The 27,395-nt window shown below is 38.1% G+C and overlaps 1 protein-coding gene and 1 long non-coding RNA gene across 9 annotated transcripts in view; one reads left to right on the top strand and one right to left on the bottom strand.

Annotated features, from left to right (window-relative positions):
- The window catches only part of HECW2 (HECT, C2 and WW domain containing E3 ubiquitin protein ligase 2), a 360,698-nt gene extending 339,094 nt beyond the window's left edge, over window positions 1-21,604 (top strand). For all 3 annotated transcript variants that reach the window (XM_036097304.2, XM_036097301.2, XM_036097307.2), the window contains 2 exons: window positions 506-618; window positions 14,780-21,604. In XM_036097304.2, the coding sequence (XP_035953197.2) occupies window positions 506-618; window positions 14,780-14,891 (225 nt within the window). In that variant the 3' untranslated portion in view covers window positions 14,892-21,604. The remainder of the gene's footprint in view (window positions 1-505; window positions 619-14,779) is intronic.
- LOC118538997 (uncharacterized) overlaps window positions 1-27,395 on the bottom strand; it is a 65,904-nt gene that overhangs the window by 24,516 nt on the left and 13,993 nt on the right. For 4 of the 6 annotated variants that reach the window (XR_013447303.1, XR_013447304.1, XR_013447305.1 and 1 more), the window contains exons 1-2: window positions 3,068-3,510; window positions 442-579 (exon numbers count right to left, since the gene is read on the bottom strand). This is a non-coding gene — a long non-coding RNA (uncharacterized LOC118538997). The other 2 variants (XR_013447306.1, XR_013447307.1) reach the window with 2 other exon arrangements.

Raw genomic sequence — 27,395 nt, 5'->3', positions numbered from 1 at the left:
GGCAGTGTTTATAGTTACGTGGCAATTGCTGGTTTATTGCAGTCAAAGAAATATCAAACATGAGCAAGCCTTCTGTATACTTAGGCTCAGCCTTACAAGTAGCCTTTGGATCAAGGATCTGGTCCTCAGACTTATTCACCTCAAGTTGATCGGGGACTGATGCTAAGGAGACTTAGGTTAATTGACACTTTATTAATCTATAATGGGAAATATACCCAGTTTAGTCTTCTGAGCTGGTTAGCTGTACAGGATGCTTTATCTGCTACAAACCCTCTGCATCCCCTTTCCCTTTTTAATGCACTGTCCTTCCTTAGTATTCCCCAGCTCTTTGTCCAAATTCCTGTGTTAGGTTATTCCGCACCCATAGAGTTTAACCTTCAGGCTTTCCCACCAGTGAGCAACCTGTTGCTCTTCCCAAAGAGCCGTGCATGTGAATGATACCATGTGTTTCTTAGCAGCTAGTCTCTTGGTTTCACCATATCCTTCTGTTTTCTTGGGTTAATAGTTTGTCACAGGCACATCCAGCATTCCCTATGAAGGATTTGCTTCTCTCCGAGGGAGTAATGGCCCAAGAAGATTCTGTGTGGAGAAATGGGGGAAAATCACTGCTCTTCCCAGGTAAAATAAAAAACCACATTTCTTTACTGTCACTACAGTATTCTAGGGGAGACCTTTAACTTATGTATGTATTGATTAATTACTGTTTTCATGTTAAAAGCTTTGGAGAGTGGAAAAGAGCTTTTAGAATGAATTTATCTTTGATTACCTTTCTAATTGGAGGAGTAAAAAATCTTCGTGTCATACTTAAAATGCATATATACATATCTTTTTCTTCTTTTTTATTGAAGTAAAATTGACACATGCTGTTACATTAGTTTCAGGTGTACAACATAATGATTTGACAAGTCTGTATGTTATGCTATGCTCCCAAGTGTAGCTCCCATCTGTCCCAATACATTGCAATTACAGTATCATTGACCATATTCTCTATGCTGTGCCTTCTATTCCCATAACTTATTCTTTCAATACTGGAAGCCTGTGTCTCCCACTCCCCTTCACTCATTTTGACCATTCTCCATTCCCCCTCCCCTCTGGCAACCATAAGTTTGTTCTCTGTATTTATGAGTCTCTTTCTGTTTTTTGTTTGTTTATTCACTTTGTTTTTTAGATTCCACATATAAGTGAAATCATAGGGTATTTGTCTTTCTCTGTCTGACTTATTTCACTTAACAGAATATACTCTAGGTTCATCCATGTTGGTTGCAAATGGTAAGATCTCATCCTTTTTATGGCTGTGTAGTAGCGTGCACGTGTGTGTGTCCGCGTGCACGCGCATATATCCTTTTGAATTAGTGTTTTCATTTTCTTTGGGTAAATACCCAGTAGTGGAATCACTGGATCATGTGGTATTTCTATTTTTAATTCTTTAAGGAACCTCCATACTGTTTTCCACAGTGGCTGTACCAGTTTCCATTCCCACCAACAGTGCACAAGGGTTCCTTTTTCTCCTCATCCTTGCCAACACTTATTATTTCTTGTCTTTTTTATTTTAGCCATCCTGACATGTGTAATGTGATATCTCATTGTGGTTTTGATTTGCATTTCCTTGGTGATGGGTGATGTTGAGCATCTTTTCATGTGTCTGTTGGCCATCTGTATGTCTTCTTTGGAAAAATACCTATTCAGGTCCTCGGCTCATTTTTAATCGTGTTATTTGTGGGTTTTGGTGTTGAGTTGTATAAGTTCTCTCTATATTTTGGCTATTAAGCTCTTATAGGATATATCATTTACAAATATCTTCTTTTAAAATACAAAATGCGCCATAACCAAAGCATTTGTTAGCTTTAGTAAAACAATGTTGGTCATCACACAGTGGCTTCTTATGATTATGGCTCAAAGATTTAGATGTTCCCTGAAGCTCTCATTTTTAGTTTATATTAATAACTATTTAGAATCCCTTCACTAGAAACTGCCATTATGGTTTCTAAAGAATATTAAATCATGTTAATATACTCTATGCCTCCTTAGCTTAGATTGTATATGCCTTAATTCCATGTGAATGCTCTCTGCATTGCCTTCTCATTCATAATAAGATGATGCATTTCTCTGGAGTGACCAAAAATTGGTTTTCTACTACTGATAAATGTAAGAGCCTGTAAGGTAGTAGTTGTGAATGAAAGTGTTTGGGGATGAATGCAGATAACTAGAACTGAAACACAAAAAAAGGAGGGAGCAAATGAATAAAAGAGGAATGAAGAAGAGTTGGTTTTAGAGCTCCTTCATCTAATTAGCAGTAATAATACTGCATTTTTGAGGTAAAAAGAAGACATCAGATTGCCTCTCATTTTACTAATAATAAAACTGCAATCTGGAGATGTTAAATGATCTTCCTGAGTGGTATTAGGTACCCCAAGATGTCATCCTGAGTTTCTTTAAGTACAAGCGACTTTGAGAAACCTATTATAACAAGACTTTCTTCTTAGCGATCGCAAAACACTGTTTCTTAAGAATTATGTTCTAAGTCCCAACACATGAAAAGTGGGGCACTGAAAATACAGATACAGACTGCAATGAATGGTGCAAGCTCAGGACTGGCCTGAGCCTCCCCATTCACTTTGGGTGCATCTCAATCTGGGAGCAGAGGCACTACATCCAAACACCTAAGTATTACCTGGCATACCTAATGTTCCAGATTTGGGAGACTGTAATTTCATTATTTAAAGAAATGTTTTATTTTTTCCTGAATCATCCCCCCCATCTTAAACACATAAGCAGATTCACACTCTCTGACTAAGGGTTTTCACCATTCTGAGGAACTCAAGAATCAGCATCAAAGAGGCAAGAAGGGGCAGATTTACTGTGTCACCTTTCTCTTGAAATCTGTTTTTCTAAAGATTTGCTTTTGTAAAGTAGATGGAATAAACTGTAACAGTAAGCAGATATATCAGTTGTTCACATTTAATCACTGCAATTTTCACAAAACCTGGTGACCAGAGAAAGGTGATTTGATGTGGACATGAAACCTAGCTTTGGAGAGACTGGGCCATATCCCAGTTCTGTTGCTTACCTGCAGTGGGTCTTGGAGAAGTTGCTTCCTCTTCCTGAGCCTCTGTTTCCTTATTTACCTTGTAGGTTGGTAATTCTGAGGATTAAATGAAATAATACATGTAAAGCATTCACTGCTAACCCTGGCTCTGAGTAAGCATCCAGTTAATGGTGGCTGCCGTATATCAGGCAGTAGCGTATTGGAAAGAGCACAGGGTTGGGAGTCAGAAGACTTGGGTTCTAGGCCTGCCTCTGCCACCAGCTAACTCTGGAACCCGGAAGATCACTTGATGTGCAAAAGGCCAGGGAAAGAGGGTGGTGTATTAGGTTTGGTTGAGCAAGAAGTGACACTGACAGGTTGTCGAAAATCTTGGGGGTCAGGCTGGATTCACTTTTCTACTTCCCCAAGAGCTCCAGGAAGTTCATGTGCTGACTCATTATAAATGATGGTGTTCTTCAGTATCATTGCATACTCACAGTTGGGCAACAGGCGTTGTTTCTTCCTTTCTTCAGTATGACCTAAGGTTGGTTCTAGATTCCTGGTTTTACCCAGATTGTAAAAAAGCATAAATAAAGATGATATGAAGCACATCAGGCAAGCAGACTATTTTCATATCTTAGCTATAATAAGCCCTAACTTTTTAGATCCGACAGGGAGAAAGAGCTATTTGGCTATTCTGCTTCACAGTTAGGCAGCTTATCTAGTGGAGAGGCATGAGCGCAGATCTAAGTGCTATGATACACCGCCTGTCTGCTCCTCAGCAAGAGGCCAGATCCGTCTCTGAAGAAGAGGAATAACAATGCTGTGCTCAAAAAGTGTGTGACAAGTGCGTGAGAAAATGCATATGAGAGTCCTCAGGAATAAGAGCTATGTGCTTTTTAACCTTGGATCCTGAATCTTCTGTAAGCCACCCTACTGCTAGAGCTGTGAGAATGTGCTCCACAAAAAAAGTACACTTGGAGGAAAAACATAAAAAGAAGAACTTCAATGCATGACCATATAGAGTTTTATCAGAAGTGATTTCTTCACTGATAACATTGTCATCATCCTTCATGAAATGTGGGGTGTTACTTAAGTGTAAAAAAGATGTACAAGATCGGCTCCAGTCTGAAGAGATTGTTTTAGATGACTGAGGCCATTTCTCCTACCATCAAAATAGATACACTGAAGCCATTTTTCCTGCAATTTCCTGGTAGGTTTAAATTGCAGTCCTTAGGCATCTGCCTTCAGCTCAGGTCATGATCCCAGGGCCCTGGGATTGGGCTCCCTCCTCGGCGGGAAGCCTGCCTGCTTCTCCCTCTCCCACTCCCTCTGCTTGTGTTCCCTCTGTCGCTGTGTCTCTCTGTCAAATAAATAAAATCTTTAAGTTGCAGAACTGAAGAGCTGGTCTGTCTCATGCTGGTCAACCCCAATGTATTTCTTTTTCTTATTAATGAGACAGTATTTAACATGTGAAATTTGACATTGAACAGACCAGAGACAAAATGGATAGATGTCGTTCTCACTGACAAAATGCATTTTCTAAGAGTCTGGCCTTGCCTCGTGTCAGGCATGAGAAGCCGCACCCCAGAGAGCTGGAAGTGGCTGTGCAGGATGAGGGCGGGCACTCCTGGCACACAGGAGGGCATCCTAGTCTTTCTAGACGTGGATGATTGAGGGCCTTTCAACCTTTCTAGCAAGCAGATGTGAGTCTTATTTTCTCAGATTTCCTAGTCTCGCTTTGTGGTAGGCCTGCTCACACTATGGGCCAAGAAGTGTATTAAAGTATATAGGGTTGCCTCTGAAGCCAGGACATCTGAATCCATGGCTCTTTTTCCTCTCTTGTGGTAGCGAAGTAACTAGAGACCCAGATGATAAATAATGATGGAGGCAGACGGGTGTCTCCGCAAAGGCTTAGAGCCTGAACGCATTACTGCACTTCCTCTGCTTTGCGGTTGGTAGTTAGCTCTGTGTTTGGAATGTCTGTAGATTTCCTATCCCCCAGTCTCTGATGGGCTTATGAGACCGTAGTTCACTATATGGCAGTTGCTCTTCAACGTTCCGACAAACAGGAGGCTCACATGCCAGCCTGGAAAATGCAGAGCAAGTCTCTCTGCCACCATGGTATGGAGTTTCTGTATTAATCTCTGAGGGTTCTTGCCAAGTAGGATGACGGGCTGAGCAGTTGGAGAGCTGCAGTAATGAGGGGGGAGTAGTGGTTTTGTCGAAGGGGGGATACTTTCTGAAAATGGCTGTGTCTAGAGATTAATTATGAATGAAATGCCGACCCAAATTAAGAAATAAGCAAGAATTAATTATGAAATGAGTGTCTCGGGGAGATAGTTTTTCTAGTGGACTGGAGCTTTAAAAAATTATTTTTTTAAAGATATGATAACTTTTTTCATTTATGAAACTCTGCTTTTTATTCTTATGAAAAGTTTTTACCAAAAAATGCCAAGAAATTCTTGTTCTCCTCAGAAAGTCCCTCCATGCTACGACTCCCAGTGCATCTGTCACTCTGTCACACCTTATTTCCTTCATAAGACTTACCCCAATTTAATCATTATGTTTAGTTATTGGTTTGCTCGTTATCTATCTCTCCCTCTAGGATATAAGCCTGTGAGAACAAGGACTTTGTTGCAATTGAATGTGGCTTTGCCCTCGTGTGGGGTCCTGGCACGTAATTTGTACTCAATGAATATCGTTCTTAGGGAATTCTTTTTTTTTTTTTTTTAAGATTTTTATTTATTTGAGAGAGAGAGACAGAGATAGCGAGAGAGAGCATGAGCAGGGAGGAGAGGGAGAAGCAGACTCCCACTGAGCAGGGAGCCCGATGCAGGACTCGATCCCAGGACCCTGGGATCAACGACCTGAGCTGAAGGCAGACGCTTAACCAACTGAGCCACCCAGGCGACCTGTTCTTAGGGAATTCTTAAACTTGGGTTATGACTGTGGACCACTCCAGATAAGACATACCAAAATCACTTTTATATCTCTGTATCTTCATCGGGGCAATTGAAGGAAATACGAGTAATTACAGTACAAAGCTGTCTTGAGAATGAACTCAGATAACACAGGCAGAGTGCTTAAAATGAGGCCTAACACATCATTCAATAAATTCAGCCATTATTACTATTGTTGCTAATACCTAGCCTTCAGAGCTGGCATGGTATTTTACCGTCTTTAGGTGTGCAAGAAATGTGTTATATCCACCCAGGATAGTTATATTTTTGTTTGGACTTCCAAGAGTTTTCATTCTGGAACTGTTCCTTACTGAGTTTTCTTCTATGGGGTTTAAATTCCCACATTTGACAAGGATGTCTTCTTCATCTTTTCCCAGAGCCAGCCACAGGTGAAGAAGTTACCTGCTCATAATGCATAGTTTGAAGAGTTTCTTCTGCTGGTTATCCCTGGATGCAGGAATTCCCACTATGGGGACATTCCACACTGTATTTATAGATCCAGCTACATTTTAACCAAGGTGACCTATTGAAATAGGAATAAGACATTAGTTAGTTAGTAGATAGGATTCCTCTAAAAAAGCCTTTCGATACTCATGCATTAGTATGTGCAAAACCTTGTGGTAGATATAAATTGATCTCTGTCCATGTGGATCTTAACAGAGATGGAAGTAATAGGTACTTAAATGAACAGATAACCAACATCATTGGCCACAAAAGGGTATATGACAGTTGAGGAGTGGGGATAGTAAAGGCCAGAATTCCCTTCCCTTGACTCACATTTACTGAATCCCTGGTGAGGATTTCTGTACCACCACGGGTTACACAAATATTTGTGAACTAGTCTTAGCAGGAAGTCCTGCTGGTCTAAGAAGATATTAATAGGGATATTAGAGAAATTATGAATGTTTTAAAAATCCTAATGGAAGTTTTACCTTTATTTGTATTTCTAAATCTATCTAGGCTAACAAAACAATCACTGGATTACTTTAATTGAATTTTATCTTTCTTTGTGATTGGTAACTTTGAATTTCTCATGCTGATTACAAACTCTGAATTCATCATGTATCCCCCACCCATTTCATATATTCCCTGCTTTGTTTAATGGTACCTCTGCCATATGACTCCCATACCTAGTCACTAGCTACCTTTCATCTATGGAATAAATGGAAAAGGTCTTTGCATGAACACACCTCACTTCCTGATGTGGTCTTGCCTCCCCAACTGGCTTATGGTCCAGCCTTGACTACTGTCACTCAAGTACTTTTACTTCTCAAGTTTCCTGATGATGCAATGTTTCCCCATACTTCCAGGCAGTCTGCTAGGAACATCCTTCTCCTTGTTATTTATCCAGAAAAACCCTACACACCTACAGATCCTTCAAGTCTTGGCACAAATAGTATCCACTTAAAGCCTTTCCTGACTCTGCTGAGCAGACTTATAACTCAGTGTATTAAAATTGTTTTTGTGCAAGGCCACTCACATGGATCTTTTGGATTAATTAGACAAAGATGTCTTGTAGTCTTATAGAGAAATGCAGCCCTGAGTTAGGGCTCAGGGTTTGGTGAGCAGAGCCAAAGGTAGGCTGGATTTCAGTGCCCATTCAACCCAGTCAGATCCCCTAGTACAGAGTACAGACTGCACAAGCTTTAGGGGAGACCATTTGCTTGCATATTTTGATGCCAGAGTGTAAACTGTCCTCATGGGCAGAGGCCAGACTTTTCTTCCTCATCTGCCAGGGGACAGCTCAATGGCTCAGTAAGTATTTATAAATGAATGAAGGAATAAATGAAATGTGCAAATTTAAAAATTAATTTTTAATTGTCAAAGCACTTTGTATGGGAAAGACAAGCTTTCAAAATATGGCATCTTCAAGGGGAGAAATAGTGAAAGAGGTTCTACAGGTGAACAGGCTTGGGTGCTGCCTGAAGAGTCATTGGACCCCCAAATTAGAGGCCCTGGAGAGCCCAGAGGAAGCCCCCCTTTGCCTACTCCACAGCCCAGCTCCAAGCTGACTCTGGCCCCTGCCTCCAGCAGCCCTGACCACTAGCACTGCCACCACACGTGATTCCCTTAGGGAAAAGCCTGTGGACACTCTCTCACACAGGCAAAATGTGGACGTGACAGGTAATTTAGATCAGGACTACTCCCATTTCCAAAGAAATCTTGACATTAAAAAGTGATCTCTTCCAAGAGTCCTTAGGAATTTTCCAGAATGCTTGTATTTGTTTTTGATTTATTAATTACATGATGAAGAGGTGGGAAGAGGGGTAAGGAAACTGAAATCTGAAGGATTAGGCACCACTGCCAACTGAAAAAAGAGAGTATTGATAAAGCACTTTCTAAATCATAATGCAAATAAAAATTCAAATTCATTTTAGATAGATTAAAATACATTTTATTTCTAGGACTACATCTACTAGATAAAATGAGGTCCATGGTTTTCTCCTTCTTTCTCCCTCTCTCTCTAGCCCTTGTTTTCTCTCTTAATTTAAAATCCTGATTGTAATTTCTTATTTGTCTTATATTTTGAGTCCTTATAAGCTACCAAAAATCAGTTCTGGGAAAATGGTGAATAAATTAATAAATAAGTAGAGAGAGAGAGAGAGATTCCTTAATCATTTAACTGATTGTGAAGATTTAGATGTAATTGTGATACTTCTGGCTCACTGGATTTGGATAATTGATTTGTCTATGTATAGGAAAGAAGAGAGGGTAAGCATGTGGCCTCCTGGTTAACATTTGAAGAATACAGAAAGCACCAAGAGATTAAGTCAGACCAGATGTCTGGAGGGCTTTAAATTTTCTTTATATTGATGCCAGCATGATTTCCCAAAGATGGGTTCAGACCTGCCCTCCCTGAGTGGTTCTGGCTGCAAAGATTAAAATGAGGTAAACTCATTATAGCCTTAGTGTAGCTGGCTTTGAAAGATTTGAAAAATGTCCTTTTATTGAGACTGAATAACTGGATGTGCTTTTGCTGCCAATATCAACACAGTCCAAGGGCCCTCCTGTTATTTTCTGCTAGAGTTTTCTTAGGACATGGAATGGGGTGGGAGAGGGGGTGTGAAAAGCCTCAGAGGATTGTGTTTTGTTTTGCTTTTTTTTTTTTTTTTCCCTGTTCTTGGCTCATACTGCAGGTTGATGGTAAATATTGGGCAACTTATTTAACCACACTATTCCTCAATTTCCTTATTAGCAATGCTGTCTTGTTTATAAGGAGTTTTGAAATTTTTGCAAGCATACAAAATGCTGGTGTAGATAGCCAATGTAGATATCTTATTTCTCATCCACTTGATGTCTCCAATAGTGGAGACCACCTGAATCTGACTCATTTGTAGTAATTGTTAAAATACAGATCCTTAGGCCCACGCTCAGATTTTCTGAATTAGAATCTCAGGGGGTACAGCCAAAAATCTCCATTGTAAACAAGCTTCTAGGGTGATTCTGATGCACTCCGTGTTCCTCAGAGTTTCTCTGCTTTCTGGTGAGCCGGAGATAGAACTGAATGGTTTGAGCTAAGCCTAAAAATCCCCCGGTATCTCCCAGGGTTTTCTGGACTGACACTGACCTAATCTGGACTATTTTCCCCAGAGCTACTGCACACTATTTGAGTCATTCATTTAAAAAATATTTGAAGCTTTATTTTGTTAATCCCTGTCCTCAGAATATCTAGTAGGATGTTAGGGCTAGCAGGTCAGTCAGGAGTAGGATGAAATTAACACTCAGACTTCCAAAAAGAACTGAAAGAACAGAGCCAATGAGCATTAGTCTTCCTGCTTTCGGTTTAATGTTGGGCTTCCCCTAGGTTGGGATCCTATTTTTGATTTGGCCACTGACTCAACTTTGACCTTGGGAAAACCACTTAATCTTTCTGTAGTTTTCCCCTCCACAATATATTCTTTCTCCATCCTCATGAAACATTTGCTAGAGAAGCTGTTAAGTTTATTCAGAGGAAGAGTTCGGTTATCGTAACCAAATATTATACAACTCGATATAATTTAGGAGGCAGTAATTATCTTAGATTATGGATGAGTAATGGTGATTGTGTCTTAAGACTCAAGAGGATCAAAAAAGTTTGTCCAGTCCTTCCCTTTGTGTTGAGATCTGAGTCTTTAGAGAAAAGAGTACTCAGGCTTAAGGATTTACTGGGTAAGATGCTATAGAAACTGCAGAGAGACACGCAGAGTTCCTGTTTCTCTGCTCAGCAGCCTGGGAGAATGAGAGGACAGCTGTTCGCTCCCAGCTGTGTCCCACTACCTGTCCCTGATGGGGTGATTCTACTGTATTACATTCATCACACTTACCTCCTTTTCTTGGACTAATTCTACTATCTTGAGACCTATAGTGATTTTCTATTGTTGCATAAAAAATGACCACAAACTTAGTAGCTTAAAACACACAATTATATCACTGTTTCTATGGATCAGGAGTCCACCCATGGCGTAGCTGGGTCTTTTGCTCAGCATCTCACAAGACTGAAATCAAGGTATCAGCTGGACTGCATTCTCACCTGGAGGCTCAAGTGGCGAAGGACCTTCTTCGCCAAGTTCTGCTTCAAAGCTCTTTTAGGATGTTGGCAGAATTGTAGCTATAGAATTCATGGCAGGTTACTTCAAATCCAGCAACAGTGAGAGTCTCTGACCTCCCCGATGCTTTTTTAAAGGTCTTACCTAATTAGATCAGGCCAACTCAGGATCATCACCCTTTTGTTTAACTTAAAATCAACTGATTAGCTTTAGTTACATCTGAAATATGCCTTCACCTTTGCCATACTCCATGGGTTATAAGTGAGTTACAGGTCCCACTCACACTCAAGAGATGGGGCTTATACAAAGGCATGGGTCATGGTGGGTCCTCTTACTATTCTGCCTACCACAAAACCACAATGAATTAAAATTCTACAACTAAGTATGTGCAAGAACTTAATTGGGAACTTGAAACATTGAATGAATTCTCATTCCCATGTATGTGACTGTTTTGTTAATTCTTAATTAGCTAAAAATAGCCTTCAGTTAAGGGAAAGTATTTTGTTGTCAAGAGGGAAGGAACAGGCTTAACAAGAGTGTGATAGATAAATTGTGTCCTGTCCTGTCCTAAGCAACTAAAACATTAATTAGGGATTATTGCTTATCTAGAGAATGGGTCATCCTGAATTATTTTTATTTCCCAGTCCACCCAGTATGACTCAATTCATGAAAATGAGTTCACTCATATTTATTCAAGATTACAACTATGGGTTACTCTTTTAAGAAGAGTTGTCCCCAAAGTCAACCTATAACACTTTTTGATACACCAACACTACCAAGAAAAGCATAGACAACAAAACCTCCTACTAGGTGTAAGCAATAGTGATCGCCTTTTCAACACATTTCTTATCAACACACTGAAGATAGAATGACAATGTATCAGATTAATATTGTTCTGTAAATAAAATGCATAACTAAATTAAAAAGTGAACAGGCTGAAAGAGATTAGCAGGAGATAATGCAAGAGTTAATCTCTTACGAACCATGAGAGACTATGGACTCTGAGAAACAACCTGAGGGTTCTAGAGGGGAGGGGGATGGGGGGATGGGTTAGCCTAGTGATGGGTATTAAAGAGGGCATGTATTGAATGGAGCACTGGGTGTTATACACAAACAATGAATCATGGAACACTACATCAAAAACTAATGATGTAATGTATGGTGATTAACATAACATAATAAAATAAAATTTTAAAAGAGAGTTAATCTCTTTATTTTGTAGTTTATACAAATCAATAAGAAATCCTGAAGCTTTAAATGATAAATGGACTTCACACTCATAGGATGGCTATTATAAAAATAATAATAGTAATAACAAGTATTGATGAGGAAGTAGACAAATTGGAACCCTTGTGCACTGCTGATAGGAATGTAGAATGATACAGCTACTATGGAAAACGGTATGATAGCTCCTTAAAAGATTTACAATAGAATTGCTACATGATCCAGCATTTCCACTTCTGGGTATATACATAAAAGAATTGAAAACAGGGACTTGAATGGATATTTGTACACCAATATACATAAGATTTTTTTATAATAGCCAAAAGATGGAAACAACCCAAGTGTCCATCGATGGACGAATGGATTAACAAAATGCGGTATATACCTACAATGGAATATTGTTCAACCTTAAAAAGAAAGGAAATTCTAACCCATGTTATAACATGGACCTGGAAAACATTATGCTAGGTAAAATAAGCCAGTCACAAAGGACAAATATTATATGATTCCACATACCTGAGGTACCTACTATAGTCAAATTCACAGAAAATAGAATTGTGGTTGCCGGGATGGGAGAGGATGGGAGTTAGTGTTCAATGGGTACAGAGTTTCAGTCTGGAAAGATTTAAAAGTTTCAGAGATGGGTGGTAGAGATGGTTGCAAAACACTGTCAGTGTACTAACTGCTACAGAACTGTGCATTTAAAAATGGCTAAATGTCTATCAATTTTATGTGATGTGTATTTTATCACAATTTTTTAAAAAACTTGAAAAGATAGGGGCGCCTGGGTGGCTCAGTTGGTTAAGCGACTGCCTTCAGCTCAGGTCATGATCCTGGAGATCCAGGATCGAGTCCCGCATCGGGCTCCCTGCTCAGCAGGGAGTCTGTTTCTCCCTCTGACCCTACCCCCTCTCATGTGCTCTCTCTCTCTCATTCTCTCTCTCAAATAAATAAATAAAATCTTTAAAAAAAAAAAAAAAACTTGAAAAGATAAACAGGCCAAGGAGATGAACATGTAGGTCACAAAGTAGGAAATGTTACAAGCAAGCTGACTTGGAGAAAGATGCTCAGCTATGTTGGTAACCAAAGAAATGAAACATTTTAAATTTTATTTAAAGGAGTATCATCTTTTAGTCTAATGGGATAATGAGTATTATGTGTCTAGCACACAAAGTCTGGAATATAATTATATTCAAAACATATTTTACTTCTCTCCTTCCTGTTTCCCTAGAACAGAGATAAAGTCTTCATTTAATAATTCTATATTTCTTTTAAAAAATTCTATACAAAAGATAGATTTTAAATCATTCCTGGGACTCTTAGTATGCTAGTTCAATTTTTAAAAAAGTTAACTTCTTCCTTGAGGCTTCCAAGTTGAGGTTCCAGTGTAAGGAAGATATCACAAGAATTATATTAACAAGAATTATATCAAATGCAATCTGAAATAATTTATTATATTAAAAATGTGTTGGCTGCAAAGAGTAATTAGATGACTTCCCCCCAATATATCCTAGCGTTTGTAATAACAAGAGTCACAAGCTCTGAGCCAGTATTATCTGTGTCCTAAAACTGATATTCTTATAATTGAGCCCCTTTGCATGCCTGATCTGATAAGGCGTGTGGCCACACACCTGCTTTATTATCTCTTTGTTATCTCATCATTTCCATGGCTCATGATATCTTTTGGCAATTGAATGAAGGCATCTAGAGCAAATCTTTTTAATGGTAATGAAATGTAGCTAACAATACATCTCTTATTACTTCATCAAAGAGTGTGAACCAGGCATTATACTAAGCGTGCTTTAAAAAAAAAATGCTTTTGTTATTTGATTTAATCCTTGTATCCTTCTGAGACAAATGATATGATTCTCATTTTATAGGTGAGAAAACAGAGTCTCAGAGAGTTTTAATAACTCCAAATCATGCAGCTTGCTGGTAGAGCTAGAATTCAAACCCAGGTCTGTCCAACTCCAAACTTCTGATCTTTCCACTGCACTATACTGCATGTAGGAATATAATTATATTTACTTCCTAAGTGTTAGAGTGATTTATAAGAATGAAAATTTAAACATGTGACTTTGTAAAAATAGCCCATCAATAATCATAGCTCCTAAAATTCCATATTAATCCAGGAGCATTTTTTTTTTTTTAGTCGAAGTTGTTTAGCTTTCGCAAACAAGCTGTTGTACATTCAGAGTAAAGTGCTTCCTATTCCATGTCAAAAGTGCAGATTTGTTTCCTGATAAGATGTACTATTTTGGAAACTGTCTATTTCTTATTGTGATTCAGGTGCAAATAACAGGAAAACATATTTTTTTCCTATCTTGGCAAAGGGGAGGCATTTCTAAAAAAGAATGCTTAATGTAATGATTTAAATGGACATTATTTTGTACTGTGAGTTAGGAGAAAACAGATTATAGCACAGGACTGAAAGAAGTAACAATGGTCTACTGACCTCGACAGGAAAATCCAGCCAGGGAATTTCCCCGAGACTCTAACACATGAGGCAGGTCCTCAGAGACACTCAGTGCTCTTCCCTGCCCAACAAAATGAAAAAATGTAAAACTGTAGATTTTCTGAGACACCCAGACAAATGCAAACTCTGAAAATGAATCACTTTGCAAGAACTGATATTCATATCTATGTAAGTGTTGAATCACTAAGTGGTACACCTGAAACTGATATTACACTGTATGTTAACTAACTGGAATTCAAATAAAAACTTAAAAAAAATCTAACATCAAAAGAGATACAAAAAAACCAAACTTGTCTTTGCAATTCTTCGACAACTAAACAAATAGTAATATTAATATGTATGTAATGTGGATTTTAAATGGTTGTGAAAACAAAGAAAATATTTTTTTAAATATCCTATTTCTCTTTAGAAATTCAAATATTTTCAAAGATTCTCCCAAAAAAAGTGTGAAAATTGGCCACAAGCCAATCCTAATATGAAAGACAAGCATGAGCACACACACACACATAACAATCTCCTTTCACTCCAAGCATTCTAATCTATGTACTGCTGCTTCTGTTTGCAGAGCTCACACTTGTTTTAACCGCCTGGATCTCCCCCCGTACCCATCATTCTCCATGCTTTATGAAAAACTCTTGACAGCAGTGGAAGAGACCAGCACTTTTGGGCTTGAGTGACCTGGAAAAGTGAGATCGGGCTCCGTATGGACAGGCAATTTCAAAAGCTGCCCTCTCGAAGAATGGCTGAACATTGGAAGTTTGAAGAGTACACTTCCATTAGAGTAAAGCTGAATGCTCTGATTTTCCAGGAACACACACTCTGTCACATTTGGGGACCGGATAGTGGTGATGAGTCCTCTTGGAAGGATTGGGGTGAGCTTGATGCCCAGGGAACAACCCAACAGTCTTTCAATCAACAGTTGTTGACTGCCAAACTTTTTTCCATTTGTGTTATGTTCCAAGACAAAGATGAACCTGTACACGATCAGTTCCACAGTCACTTTTAGGGACTCAGGAGAATCTTGAAACTTACCACTGAACGTGGATCCAGCCAAACTGGCAGCACTTGGCCCAATCTCCAAATTAGCGCAGGTTAAATAATATAATAAAAACCAATATGTCTCCTGAAAGTACATTCACTGAAGCCCTAAGTTATAGCAGAATGTTCATTTTCTTGCTTATGAGTGCCTGCATGGTGTGCACCGTAGGTTTCAGCTTTCATGGGACGCAAGTGAAAGTGAAAGCCAGTCAACGAGGTAACTTTAAAGATCTGCAATAAGGTGGTCTGTGACAATGTATATGCAAAGTGGTATGTGTGTAACTATGGCTGAAGACAAACTGTTATACAATGAATAACTAATGACAGATTTTATGCTTTATAATGCATGAAAACAATTTAAAAATAACTAGCAATTAATCACAGCATATCAGGAAAAAATACACAGTGAGTTCTGTTTTATTTGTCATAGATTCATTATATTTACGTTCTTTAAGCTGTATATAAGAACCTACCTGTCCTACTGTGTGTGTCACCTGTTCCATTTCCATGTTCCATGCTTACTCGGGCATCATGCTAGTACGTATCCTTTTAAGCACTCTCAAGGGAACAAAAGGGCCTTTTATTTTTATAAAGGTACAAAAAAAATTCCCCGAAATATTTTGCACTGAATGTACCAAAGTTGAAGGGACATTACAATACGACTAACAGCAACTCCATCACTTGACAAGTATAATAGAAAATAGCTTCTAAATCAGACTTCCTTCACAGTGCCATGTCTACCACTACAAGGACTGTGCATCTAAGTAATAATTTTTTAAGACTCACTATATGTGATAGTATGATGTGCATTTATTTAAAATGCATTAGACTTCTTCCATCCATCAAATACTTTACAGGATGGCATTTAATACAGATATTTCGTATTTCCCCCACTGCTTTTTATTTGTACAGCATCATTAAACACTAAGCTCATTTAGGGAACCATCAGCAACACCCAAGAGATCAGCTCTCTTTAGTAATAAGAATTCCATTTTCCCTCGTCGGTGAAGACATCACAAATTGAAACTCTCAGTACTATATTTCTAAGCCTGCATTTTCACTGATGCATAATTTTCTTATCAATATTAAGAAACAATTTTTCTATGGTATCTCAGAAACTGCATGATATCACTAATGTTATTTCTGCATAGTTTTATCAGAGGATGTTCTTCATTTTTATTGCTTTTGGGGTCACTCCACATCATTGTTTTTTTCTTGACTTATGGCCATAACTAATCGGAGTGAGTTCTTCAATAGAGTGAAGTTAAATCATGGATAATAAAAGCACTGGACTAGCATTTGGTTTGCCAGCCTGTGATTTGACAGGTGTTGCCCAAACACCTCTTTGAGAATTATAAGTAGCCATGGAATTCCTATTATGGGATGTTGGCAATCTTGTATTTTATAGGGTCACATGCATGGTTTTCACAGGTGGTTTATAAGAACTAATTGCTCTCCTGTTGGTTAAGCTATGTTTACTGTTGAGACCCTCAAGAGAAATACCACTCATGTTGCATTCCTGAACTAAAGGCAGGTACTATAGCATGGGGAAACGTTCCCCAAAAAAGGTTACTGAAATCTGGAGATAAGAAAGGAAGATTTATCTGTGTACTATAATTGGACCAGAGAAAAAGGGAAGAGAAAAAAGTTTTCATTGGAAATGTTAGTTTGTACTTATTGATCATGAATATAAGTATATATTTAATTTTGCAAACTATTTTTACTTGTTTGTATTTTTTTCATTATAAGGAAAAATAGTATAACATACTTAAAAAAAAACACATCTTTGATTGTATATAAGATGGTTCAGAGCTGGCATTCTCTAAGCAGCTGGTATAAAAGGTTACACATTTCTTTCAAAAATAGACCATGTTAGCTTTCATTTTGGTTTGTGACACTTTGTTATCACATTCCACATTATTAGGTAAAAGAGGTTTGAAATAAAATGCACCTCTTTAATTAATCCTAACAAATGTATTTCTTGTTAAGGCATCTAACTTCTTCCCAAATAATAGTATAATCATCCACTGTTGCTATTGTTCTCAGAATTGGGAATTACCAAAGATGTACTTAACATATCAGAACACCATGATAAGTGATCATTAGTAAACAAAAAAGTCCAATAGTAACTATAAAAACATTAAATAACATTTCCACAGAATAAATTAGACTTTAATATCCTCTACAAATAGAAATATCCGTAAATATTTTCTTCTGGACTCTGAGCCTAGATGACCTGGCTGTGTGGTCTCGTTTTCTTTAAGAAATTCATGAGTGATGCTTATACTATACTGTCTTCTATAAAAGACAGTCATGATGCATCATGTATGTATGCAGAACGTCTCCTAGATGAAGCCAGAGGCAAACTATCAGCCTTCACTCTGTGCCAACCACTGTGTTTGATGATGAGCCACAAGATTCAAAATATGCCCTTGAGAAACTCACAGTCTAGAGGAGTAGAAGCTAAGGTTTAAAAAAACTATTTTTAATAAAATTTGGTATGTTCTACAATTAAGGAATGAGGAGAGAACGGCTTATTCCATTTGGGAAACCCACTGAAGGTTTCATACGTGGGAGATACTGTGGCTAAAAATAAAAATCACATAAATGCTTTCTCTTGGTAACTAATGGCATGTGATAGTGTGTCAACACTGGTCAGATGGGGAGGCCCAGGGCACATTCACACACGAGGGCTTCAAGTGCGCGGATGGGGAGCCGAACCATGAAGGAGCAGCTCAAGGATCCTCAAGTTATCAGAGAAATGCCCAAATTAAATCCAGTACTTTCCCTGTTTCCTTTCATCTGCACTGCAATGTACTTTTGGTTTTCAGTGGGAAAAATCCCAGTCCTTAAGCCCAAACCACTTCTGGGGTCAGGACGTTTATTTTGTGCACAAAAATGAATGGATTTGGCTAAAGAAGTGTGGTCACATTTTTCTAGCATATGTTGTGTTTATAATTTAGTAGACATTCTGTAATCAATGAAGGAAAATCTGTTTCACCTGCATTAACAATCAGAAGTACTGAAACTACATTCAAAATGATTAACAGTAACGATAGAATGTGTGTGTGCGGTGCTTTAGAGTTTCAAAGTGCTTTCCCCTGCGTCGTCATATGTCTTTTGCTGCTCACATGCTTCTGTGGGGTAGAAGGTATCAATCCCAGCTGGGTTGAGGCTGATTTTCATGGATGGCTTGTAAGACCCATTTCAGCACTTTATGGTTACAATTCTAGGTTTCATTCCAAGAAATGTGGAGACTAATGTTTCTACAAACATATTCCACTATCAGTGAATTTTGCAAGATGCTGCATTTGCCCAAATTCTCATTTCTTCAAACACTCTTAAAGTGTGTCACCTTCTGAAAATCCCATGGAAGCAATTAGTATATTCGTGGAAAAACTCCTCATAGACTTAATACTTGCATTTTACTACTTGTTATGAGAAATTTAAAACAATGCAAAATTTGATGGCATTTGGTGGATTTCTACAGTATAGTAGTTTAGTTTTCTCAGATATTACTTGGAAGCAAGATAATGGGGAAGAAAACCTGCTTTAATCAGAAACCTTATTTTATTTTTTAATAAAAATAAAAGGATGGATCTAGAAGCTCTGGTAGCTAGGTTCCAGTGATGTGGATGAAGGAACCCCTGCAGGTCCTCTTTTCCTCTCTGTCCTCTTCACATTCACTCAATTTTTGTCTGTCTTTCTGGCCAAATTGTATTTATGACTTGCCCACTTCTAACTAAGGCAAACATCTTACAACAAAGAGCCTGAAAGTCTTTCCAACTTAACTATATTGGAGAAATTCCCAAGGCAGGTGAAATGATGATATACCATTATTAAAAGACATCTGTAACCCTGCACAGTAAAAACATGCAAAAGAAGAATGTGACCCACTCTCCAAACTGGGCCTGAGTCTCAGGCCCTATTCCCTCTTATCTGCTTTAGTTGATGAGTGAAAGCACACTAGATCTTAGACACCTTACTTCCATAAAACTTGAGTTTAAATTAATGAGCATGTCACTTTTATCAGATTCTAATTGTGCAAAAACTGTTACCTTTCTAGTTTGATTGTGTTTTCCAGATAGATTTGTTTATCTAACATGGAAGCAAAGGAAGGCCAGAGACATTAAAGCTTTCTAAATTGTGGCTTAAGGACAATGGTTGTCCACTAGAAGGGTGATAGAAACAAAAAGCAGAAAAGCAAAAAGCATAAAGAGAAGCCCAGCAGTTGTGTCCCCCACCCCTGCCGGAATGTAATGCTTATTATTGACCAACTGTCAAGACTCAGGAGTGGTAGCTCCATTCCAAGGAGTGGGCACAAAGGATATAATGGATGTGTGTGCTACCCTTAATCACAGCAATCTGGGCCAGAAGGAATGCAGGGATGGTTAAGATAGGACCCTAGCAAAGGGAAAGTTAGAACAAGAGTTGGAAAAATCGGGGCGCCTGGGTGGCTCAGTCGTTAAGCATCTGCCTTCGGCTCAGGTCATGATCCCAGGGTCTTGGGATCGAACCCCGCATCGGGCTCCCTGCTCAGCCGGAGGCCTGCTTCTCCCTCTCCCACTCCCCCTGCTTGTATTCCCTCTCTCGCTGTGTCTCTCTCTGTCAAATAAATTAATAAAATCTTTAAAAAAAAAGAGAGAGAGAGAGTTGGAAAGATCATCTTAGGGCTTCAATTTGGTTTCTGACTTTGGGAGAAAAAAAAAAAAGAAAAAAAGAATGTCATGCTGCCTAGTGAGGCTACTGCTTGATAATCTCCCTGGTGGGAAATACCCTCGTCATGTAACTTCGGTAGGTTGGTAACATCTTCTGTATTGCACAACAGAATTTAAAAGTATTAAAGCTAACCATAGATGAATCAGGAAAATTTGACAATTTAGCATTACATTATGTCATGGATTTTATTTAACTTCAGAATTACTGTTGTTATTATTGAACTTTCTACATAAGTAAAAAAAACAAAACTGTAGCTTGACATATTTATGATGCTTAATTTGTTTCTCAGCAGACATTCTTTGACATTAGAATAGCTTTTGGGACATTTTCATGGTTTCTTTAGTGGTTATTTAAATGTTCCCTATTAATCCAGAAAGCAAAAACTTAAGAATTAGGTTGCTGAATTGCAAATGGAGAACCTAATCAGTGTTTCCAATTTTTCGGGAAGCTAATCAAGACTGAAAACACATTTGCTTAGATTTAATCCGCTAGGCAGTTTATTTGGCTTTCACAATGGCACAGTTCAGCAGCATTGGCAGGCCCTAGTTGTAGGGTTTCTGGGAAAAACAGGGAAATTAAATTTACATACGTGATGTTTACGTCCAGTGGCCTTGGGCAGGTGATATCTTTCTATCTAATTTTCTTTTAGGATATTACAACCCTGAGGAGTGTTGATAGGTATGTTGTGTGATTCAAACTGAATCAGCTATTACTGATGCAGGTAAGGAACCATCAGTAAACTTCTGGTTACTACACCTTCTGTAAAAAAGGATGGATAATGTTTAAGAAATACCTTGGAAGGATTAACCAGGAAACACACAGAACTGAATGTTCTTTTAGGACCCTATGCTCTAAAAGCTGTTATTACAACCTATTTTTCTTTATATGATATCGTAAGTAAAATTTGAAGCTGTTCATATATTGGAAAGTGCATAAGATTACATGTTTTTATAATAGGGATGCAGGCATTCCAAAATAAATAAAAATACATGCATCTCTCTTGCCTCTTACTGAAAGTATTAATCTAATTTTATAATAATGCTTACTTTTTAATATTAAGGCTCTGTAAAAAAAACCATATTTATTTCTAAGATTTCAGTAGAGCACAGGTGATGTATTTTTTTAAGCCTTTCCATTTCTTTTCACCAACTCCACCCATGTGTCTACTATACCATGTATTCACAGTCAAGAGCTATGTTTCTATTTTTGTTGAGTTAAGCTTCATATTCATTCAATGTGACTTTTAATAGAGAATAATAATGGGAGGTATTTAGTATTGGCATTAAGACCATACAGCTCTCATTTCACCTTATATTTAAATTTCATCTGGTTTTTTTCCAAAGCAAATAATGCAGATTGTTGACATCCTAGGAATGATTTGTGGGTGGTATTAAATGGATCCCGGGATTCTGAAATGTAGACTAGATGTTGGTTTTCTGGAAAGTTTGTATTCTTATCCTCACCTGAACCCCTGACTTTTGTGTTGTATTTTTTTATGATTCCAAATGCTTTGAGGGAAAGATATTTTAATGTGTACAATTTGTTTTATTTTCATACTGATCTCTATTTTTGTTTAAAACCATGTTGCATCATGAAATCACTTAATCCAAAATAAATCTTCTTTAAAAAAATAGATTATTACTTCTCTGTGATACATTTGGGAAAGAAAAAAACTCAAGAGGAAAGAGAACAAAGTGAATAAAGGTCTCATGGGATTAGCATGCAGCTTTGTGGATACAGGAAGTTCTCTTTCCATGATATTTACAATTAGGAATCCATTTTGTTTATCCCTAAAAGAATATTTTAGTATTAGATAGCCCATCAAATAATGTTGAAGAAATGAATTAACAGAAGTCATAAGGGGCTGAGACTATTTGTTAAGCCATCTTGGTTGAATACTTGTTGCATAAACACATATGCATACCACCACTACCACTACCACCCACATTAGTATCATCCAGGGGTCACATATGCACAAGCCTATAGGGGCCAAATAGGTATTGCATGAATGAACCTGGCTGAATGTAAGCAACAGAGAGTGGTGGGATTTACCCAAAGGGAGCATTCTTATATTTTACTCCAGCTCTAGTCACATAAAATTCAGGTCCAGTGTTGAAAGATCTTCTGATTTATCAAGAGAAACCTAGAAACTTAAATTTTTATGTGATATGTCTAGATTTTTTGAATACTCAGTGGATCAAGGCAAATATGTCTATTAGTTGAATTTGCCTTCCAAATCAATTTGGAACCATTGATTTAATCAATATCATTATCTTTTATACTTGATTGATAGTGTAAATGAATTGACCAAATACATAAAATATTACTAAGAAAAGTAGTTAACAGGAAGAGATAGGGGAAGGAGAAAGGCAGCTATATATGAGGGCAGACAATCACTAAATTACGTACTTGAAAATGATCTGTGCTTACCAGTGTCTCCGAAAACCACCTTGTGTTAATTCATATGAGTTAAGAGTATTCTTGTCAAGGTTTCATGGAACAGATGTGCCATTAGACTCTTCATTCTGTATTTTAGACTAGAAATAAATTTCAGATACCCCATGAGAGCAGTTAAAGGAAAGACTCATCCTTTAAAATGACTACTTTGACATCATTATTGAAAGGGAAGAGCAAGAGATTGCATTCATGGCACTGACTTCCTGGTTTTTGTGTCATTTTATTCCATCTGTAACGTTTGACCTCAGTGTACTTCTATTATGATATATTTATCTGCCTTCATTATATTCTTATATTAAAACCTGAAACTCATTTAGTTAGTGAATGTTTTAAATATGCATAATTTCCACCATCCTACTAATGCTCCTGTGAAGTCTTTCTTGGTGTTTTTTATTTCATCCTTTAACTAGAAAGCATTTAACCTCTTTATCAAGGAGGGGGAAAGGTTTTTTTCTACATACTTTATTGATCAAAAATGTTTACCTATTAATGGCTTTTTTTCCTTCTAAATAGACACTTCTTTCTATAGGTACTAGGTTGACTAGTATAACATTTGTCAACCAGAGTAAATATTGAAATATAATTGAAATGTTAATAATTGAAATGAGAACATCTGAAAAAGATAAAATGATCACATTGATAGAAATCAGCTTCACATATTTCATTGTCTTCATTATTATAGGTTCTCTCAAGAGATTTTTAGTCGCTGATTGTTCATTTAGAAAGGAAAAGCAAGCAGTTTTCCAAAGCATAAACCATTGGAACGATATATATTTCTCCGACAATTTATAATAATCTTATAAAATACTACCTCTTCCTACACAAAATAATGGAGTAGTATAATAATTCATGCCTTGTTGATATTCAGTTGGCATTGGAAAACGGATCCCAAATCCAAATTCTTGAACTTTGTCATGACATTGCCAACACATCCCTCTCCCTGCTTCTACCCCCAAGTTAAATCCTAAATTCAAGGCCAAATAAAGACCTGTTTCTTATTACTATGAGGCTTTTCCTCCAATGTCAAATGAAGTCCTCTTTTAATTGGATTAAAACAATATGAAGGGCATCTTTTTGCAGTAAGTAGAGTCAGTTCTAAAGAGACTAAAAGAGGTCAAGAGGCTTCCTACACCTGTTTCTTCCTACACCCACAATCATAGCTTGACTCTCTGTATCTTACTTAGAGGGAAAGGCAAGTTCCAAGAAGAGAAACCCAGCCAATAAAGAGAAGTAAGAGAATATGTTGATATATGAATCTGGATATATAATATATGACTCTGGAGCTGGTTCAGATTGCCCACTCTACGACTTCTCAGGGCAAAGGAGTCCCTTAATGGAAATAGTACTACTGATGAGTCCAGAAAAATGGGAAAGCCCAAAAATGAGATTGTCAAACCTGACTGAGGCTGGGCAGCTCCCCTTATCCCCAAAAGAGAACAAGTTCCTGAACCTGACCAATCTAGATCAGCATTTCTTTTTTGAGGTTGGAATGAGGGAGAATGGAGAGGAGCTATACATTTCCCCTGGGGGCAATTCTATTCTGGAATGATTGGCTTTCCAGACCAAAACAACAAAACAAACCATTTTTAACTGTTGACTAAAGAACTACTCACCAATTATTGATAATTTACTATTACTCCAGTTTCAGTTAAGAAACCATTTCAAAAAAATTTAAATGTAGTGCCCAATGACCATGATAGAGGATCCTCCAAATATGGAAATGTAGCTGGAAGCCAGCCCTACCAAACAAAATTACTTGTCTGCTTCACTCATTTCTAAGTAATACTTTCATATATCATCAAACTTGGTTTTAATTTGAAAGTAGGAATTTTCCCTTATTAGCTTTAATAACAACTGGTTCCTTGCTCCCCTAAATATTGAAGGAATTTGATGATCCAGTAAGATACCACTTTAATTTTGCCTATTCCCTGAACCGACATTGTGTACCCTGGGGTGCGCATGCATTGGTTTGAAAAGCAATGTCTGTATCATCGGAGTCTCTTCCTCATACAATACTACTGATGATTTGGAGCTAAAATGTTTAGGTTTGTTTTCTCTCGTCTGCAATTAACCTGTCTGTTCTATCACTCATAGCAATGTTTAAGGAGGAATGAAGATAACAGGCTGTCTGAATCTTGGAACCAAGCAGGAGTGCCAATAGTTTTGTGGCTGGTGTACATGTACAGAGTTTTTCCAACCAGCCATAAAGCTTGGGTGTGGTGATGGTTGGTACACACACGCTACTAACATTTCCTAGCTGACTTTGACCTGTCCTAAGCTAAGGCCCTTAGTTAAGATATAAAACATATTTTAAAAATTATCCCTACTCCTTGGAGAAATGACTGATTCTAGGAAATAGTCAAGATAAGCATCATGTAGTGCTTGAAAGTAGGGAAGTACTTTTTTAAAAAAAAAGTCCCAAAGATGGGAGTATGTTAAAAGGATACCAGAGCCAACTGAAAGGGCTCCAGTGGCCAAAGCTAGAACAATTTGAACAACAAAATAAATAAAGTACTATTGAATTACAACACAAAATGTAAAATAAGTGTAAGTCCATACTGATAAATAAATGAATAATTAATAAATAAAGAAGAGACAAATCTTTCATGCACAAGAATTCCAAATAATTTATGTAAAGACTCTACCCTTAAATGTAGGAATGTTCATCATAACTTCCCTCCAAAGAGTACATCACAGAATGCAGGTGGGGGAGAAGAGTAACTTTATAGTGAAGAAACCTGACAAACACTACCTCAGCCAGGTGATCAAGGTCAGTATCAATAGTCATAAGTCATGTGTCTCAAGTAGTATATCCCCTTGACATGATGTGATAAAAATGGCACCTTACCTCTGTGGTCTTCCCCAAACCCACCACCTCAGTTTAACCATGAGAAAAACATAAGACAAATTCCAATATAGGAGCCTCTCACAAAATACCTGACCTCTACTTCTCAAAACGATCAAGGTCAAGGTCATCAAAACCAAGAAAAGTCTGAGAAACAGAGAAACACCCATGCTCAAGAGGAGCTTGGTGAGACATAGTGACTAAATGTAATGTGGTAACCTGGATAGAATTGTGCAATGGAAAAAAGACATTAGGTAAATACTAAGGAAATCTGAATGAAGTATGGACTTTAGTTAATAATAGTGTATCACTATCATACAAGCTTACCTAACATTCATTAATAAATAGGATTTGATGTGAACCTGAGGGCTATTCTTGGATAAAAGGATGAAAGCACCCACGTTTTAGAGAATGGTGTGAAGCAGTAGCTTTCCCACTGGAGTGTCATGTGGCAATAAAATTCAGTTCCATACACAACCCTTCCGACAATATTTGGTTGGTTGGAGCAGGGGAATGGCTTAGTATTGTGAACTTTATGTAGAGGTCACTTTTAGGCAACAGGTTTGAGCAATGGAAACTTGGGCAAGGCAGAAGGGCCCACAGTGACTACCAAACAGGCACATTAAGCGACCCACATTGAAATAGCCGTAGCCCCTAACTGACCAACAGGCTACTTTCAACAAGGCACAGTTCCTAAGATTACCAAAAAGGGAGAATTCCATACGTTCCCATACTTCCTCACTCTGCCCTATAACTATAGCCCCTCATCACCACCATGTGGCAGACAATCTCTCTTTTGCTGTCTGGCCTGCTACTCCCTTGCAGTGTATTTGATAAACTTCTATCTCTTTGTTCTGCCTTGGGTGAATTTTTTCACTGCCCGTGCCACTGGCCCCCATCCAATTGGAATGCATGGGATTAAAAGGAACATTTACTGATAACAACTAGCAAATTATCGTCCATACTTACCATTATTATATAAAATGGAATAAAATTTAGCACCCACATAAAGAGAAGGACAATCTCAGAATAAAGAACTCTCTTTTAAATGAATTCATTTATATTAATAATCAGGTTGTATTCTGTTATTTACAACCCAACAGGCCTAACTACTGCATTCTATAAAGTATGAAGCACTATCGCTGGCAATAGAAAGGGCTCAAAAAATGACAATTATGGGGGCCATTTTCTGATATCTGACCTCCTACATGGGGTGGGCACTTCCTTACCTAAAAGAGTCCTGCTCTGGTTGAAAAGGTAGACTGGTTTTGATGAGGCTTATTCACTGCTTTGCTGCTCTGACCAAAGGGTTAGAAGTTCTTCTCTTTGTTGTGACCCATTTCTCTCTCAGTGGGTCCATTTGTCTCAATCACATTCATGAGCCAGTTGTTAGAGTCTGTTCTAACCTTTGAGGAGGCCCTGCTTCTTCACCCACTGTGTGTCCAGATATGAGAGCCACATTTTTGTGTGATACTAGAGACCTGGGAATAGTATCATGTCAGGTTCATCCGAGAAGCAGAAACAAACTCTTGGTCTTTCCCTTTCTGAGGGCTCATGCCCCACATGTTAAGGCACCAAGGTATAGTTTATAAAAACATGGCCTTCCTCCACCAGAGTGGCTAAAATTAAAAGGACCAATGATAACAGTTGGCAAGGATATGGAGCAATGGGAATTCTCTGCATTGCGGCTAAGAGTGTAAATTGATGAAATCAGAGAGGGAGACAAACCAGAAGAGACTCTTTTTTTTTTTTTTTAAAGATTTTATTTATTTGTCAGAGAGAGAGAGACAGAGCACAAGCAGGGGGAGAGGCAGAGGCAGAGGGAAAAGCAGGCTCCCCGCCGAGCAAGGAGCCCGATGTGGGACTCGATCCCAGGAACCTGGGACCATGACCTGAGCCGAAGGCAGCCGCTTAACTGACTGAGCCACCCAGGCGTCCCCAGAAGAGACTCTTAATCATAGGAAACAAACTAAGGGTTGCTGGAGGGGAGGGGGGTAGGGAGATGGGGTAACTGGGTGATGGGCATTAAGGAAGGCACGTGATGTAATGAGCACTGGGTGTTATATACGACTGATGATCACTGAACACTACCTCTGAAACTTTTGAATATATTATATGTTAA

Source organism: Halichoerus grypus, chromosome 4, assembly GCF_964656455.1.
Source record: "Halichoerus grypus chromosome 4, mHalGry1.hap1.1, whole genome shotgun sequence".
NCBI lineage: Eukaryota > Metazoa > Chordata > Mammalia > Carnivora > Phocidae > Halichoerus > Halichoerus grypus.
Note: the sequence above shows the minus strand (reverse complement) of the source record. Positions and strands in the feature narration are given on the sequence as shown.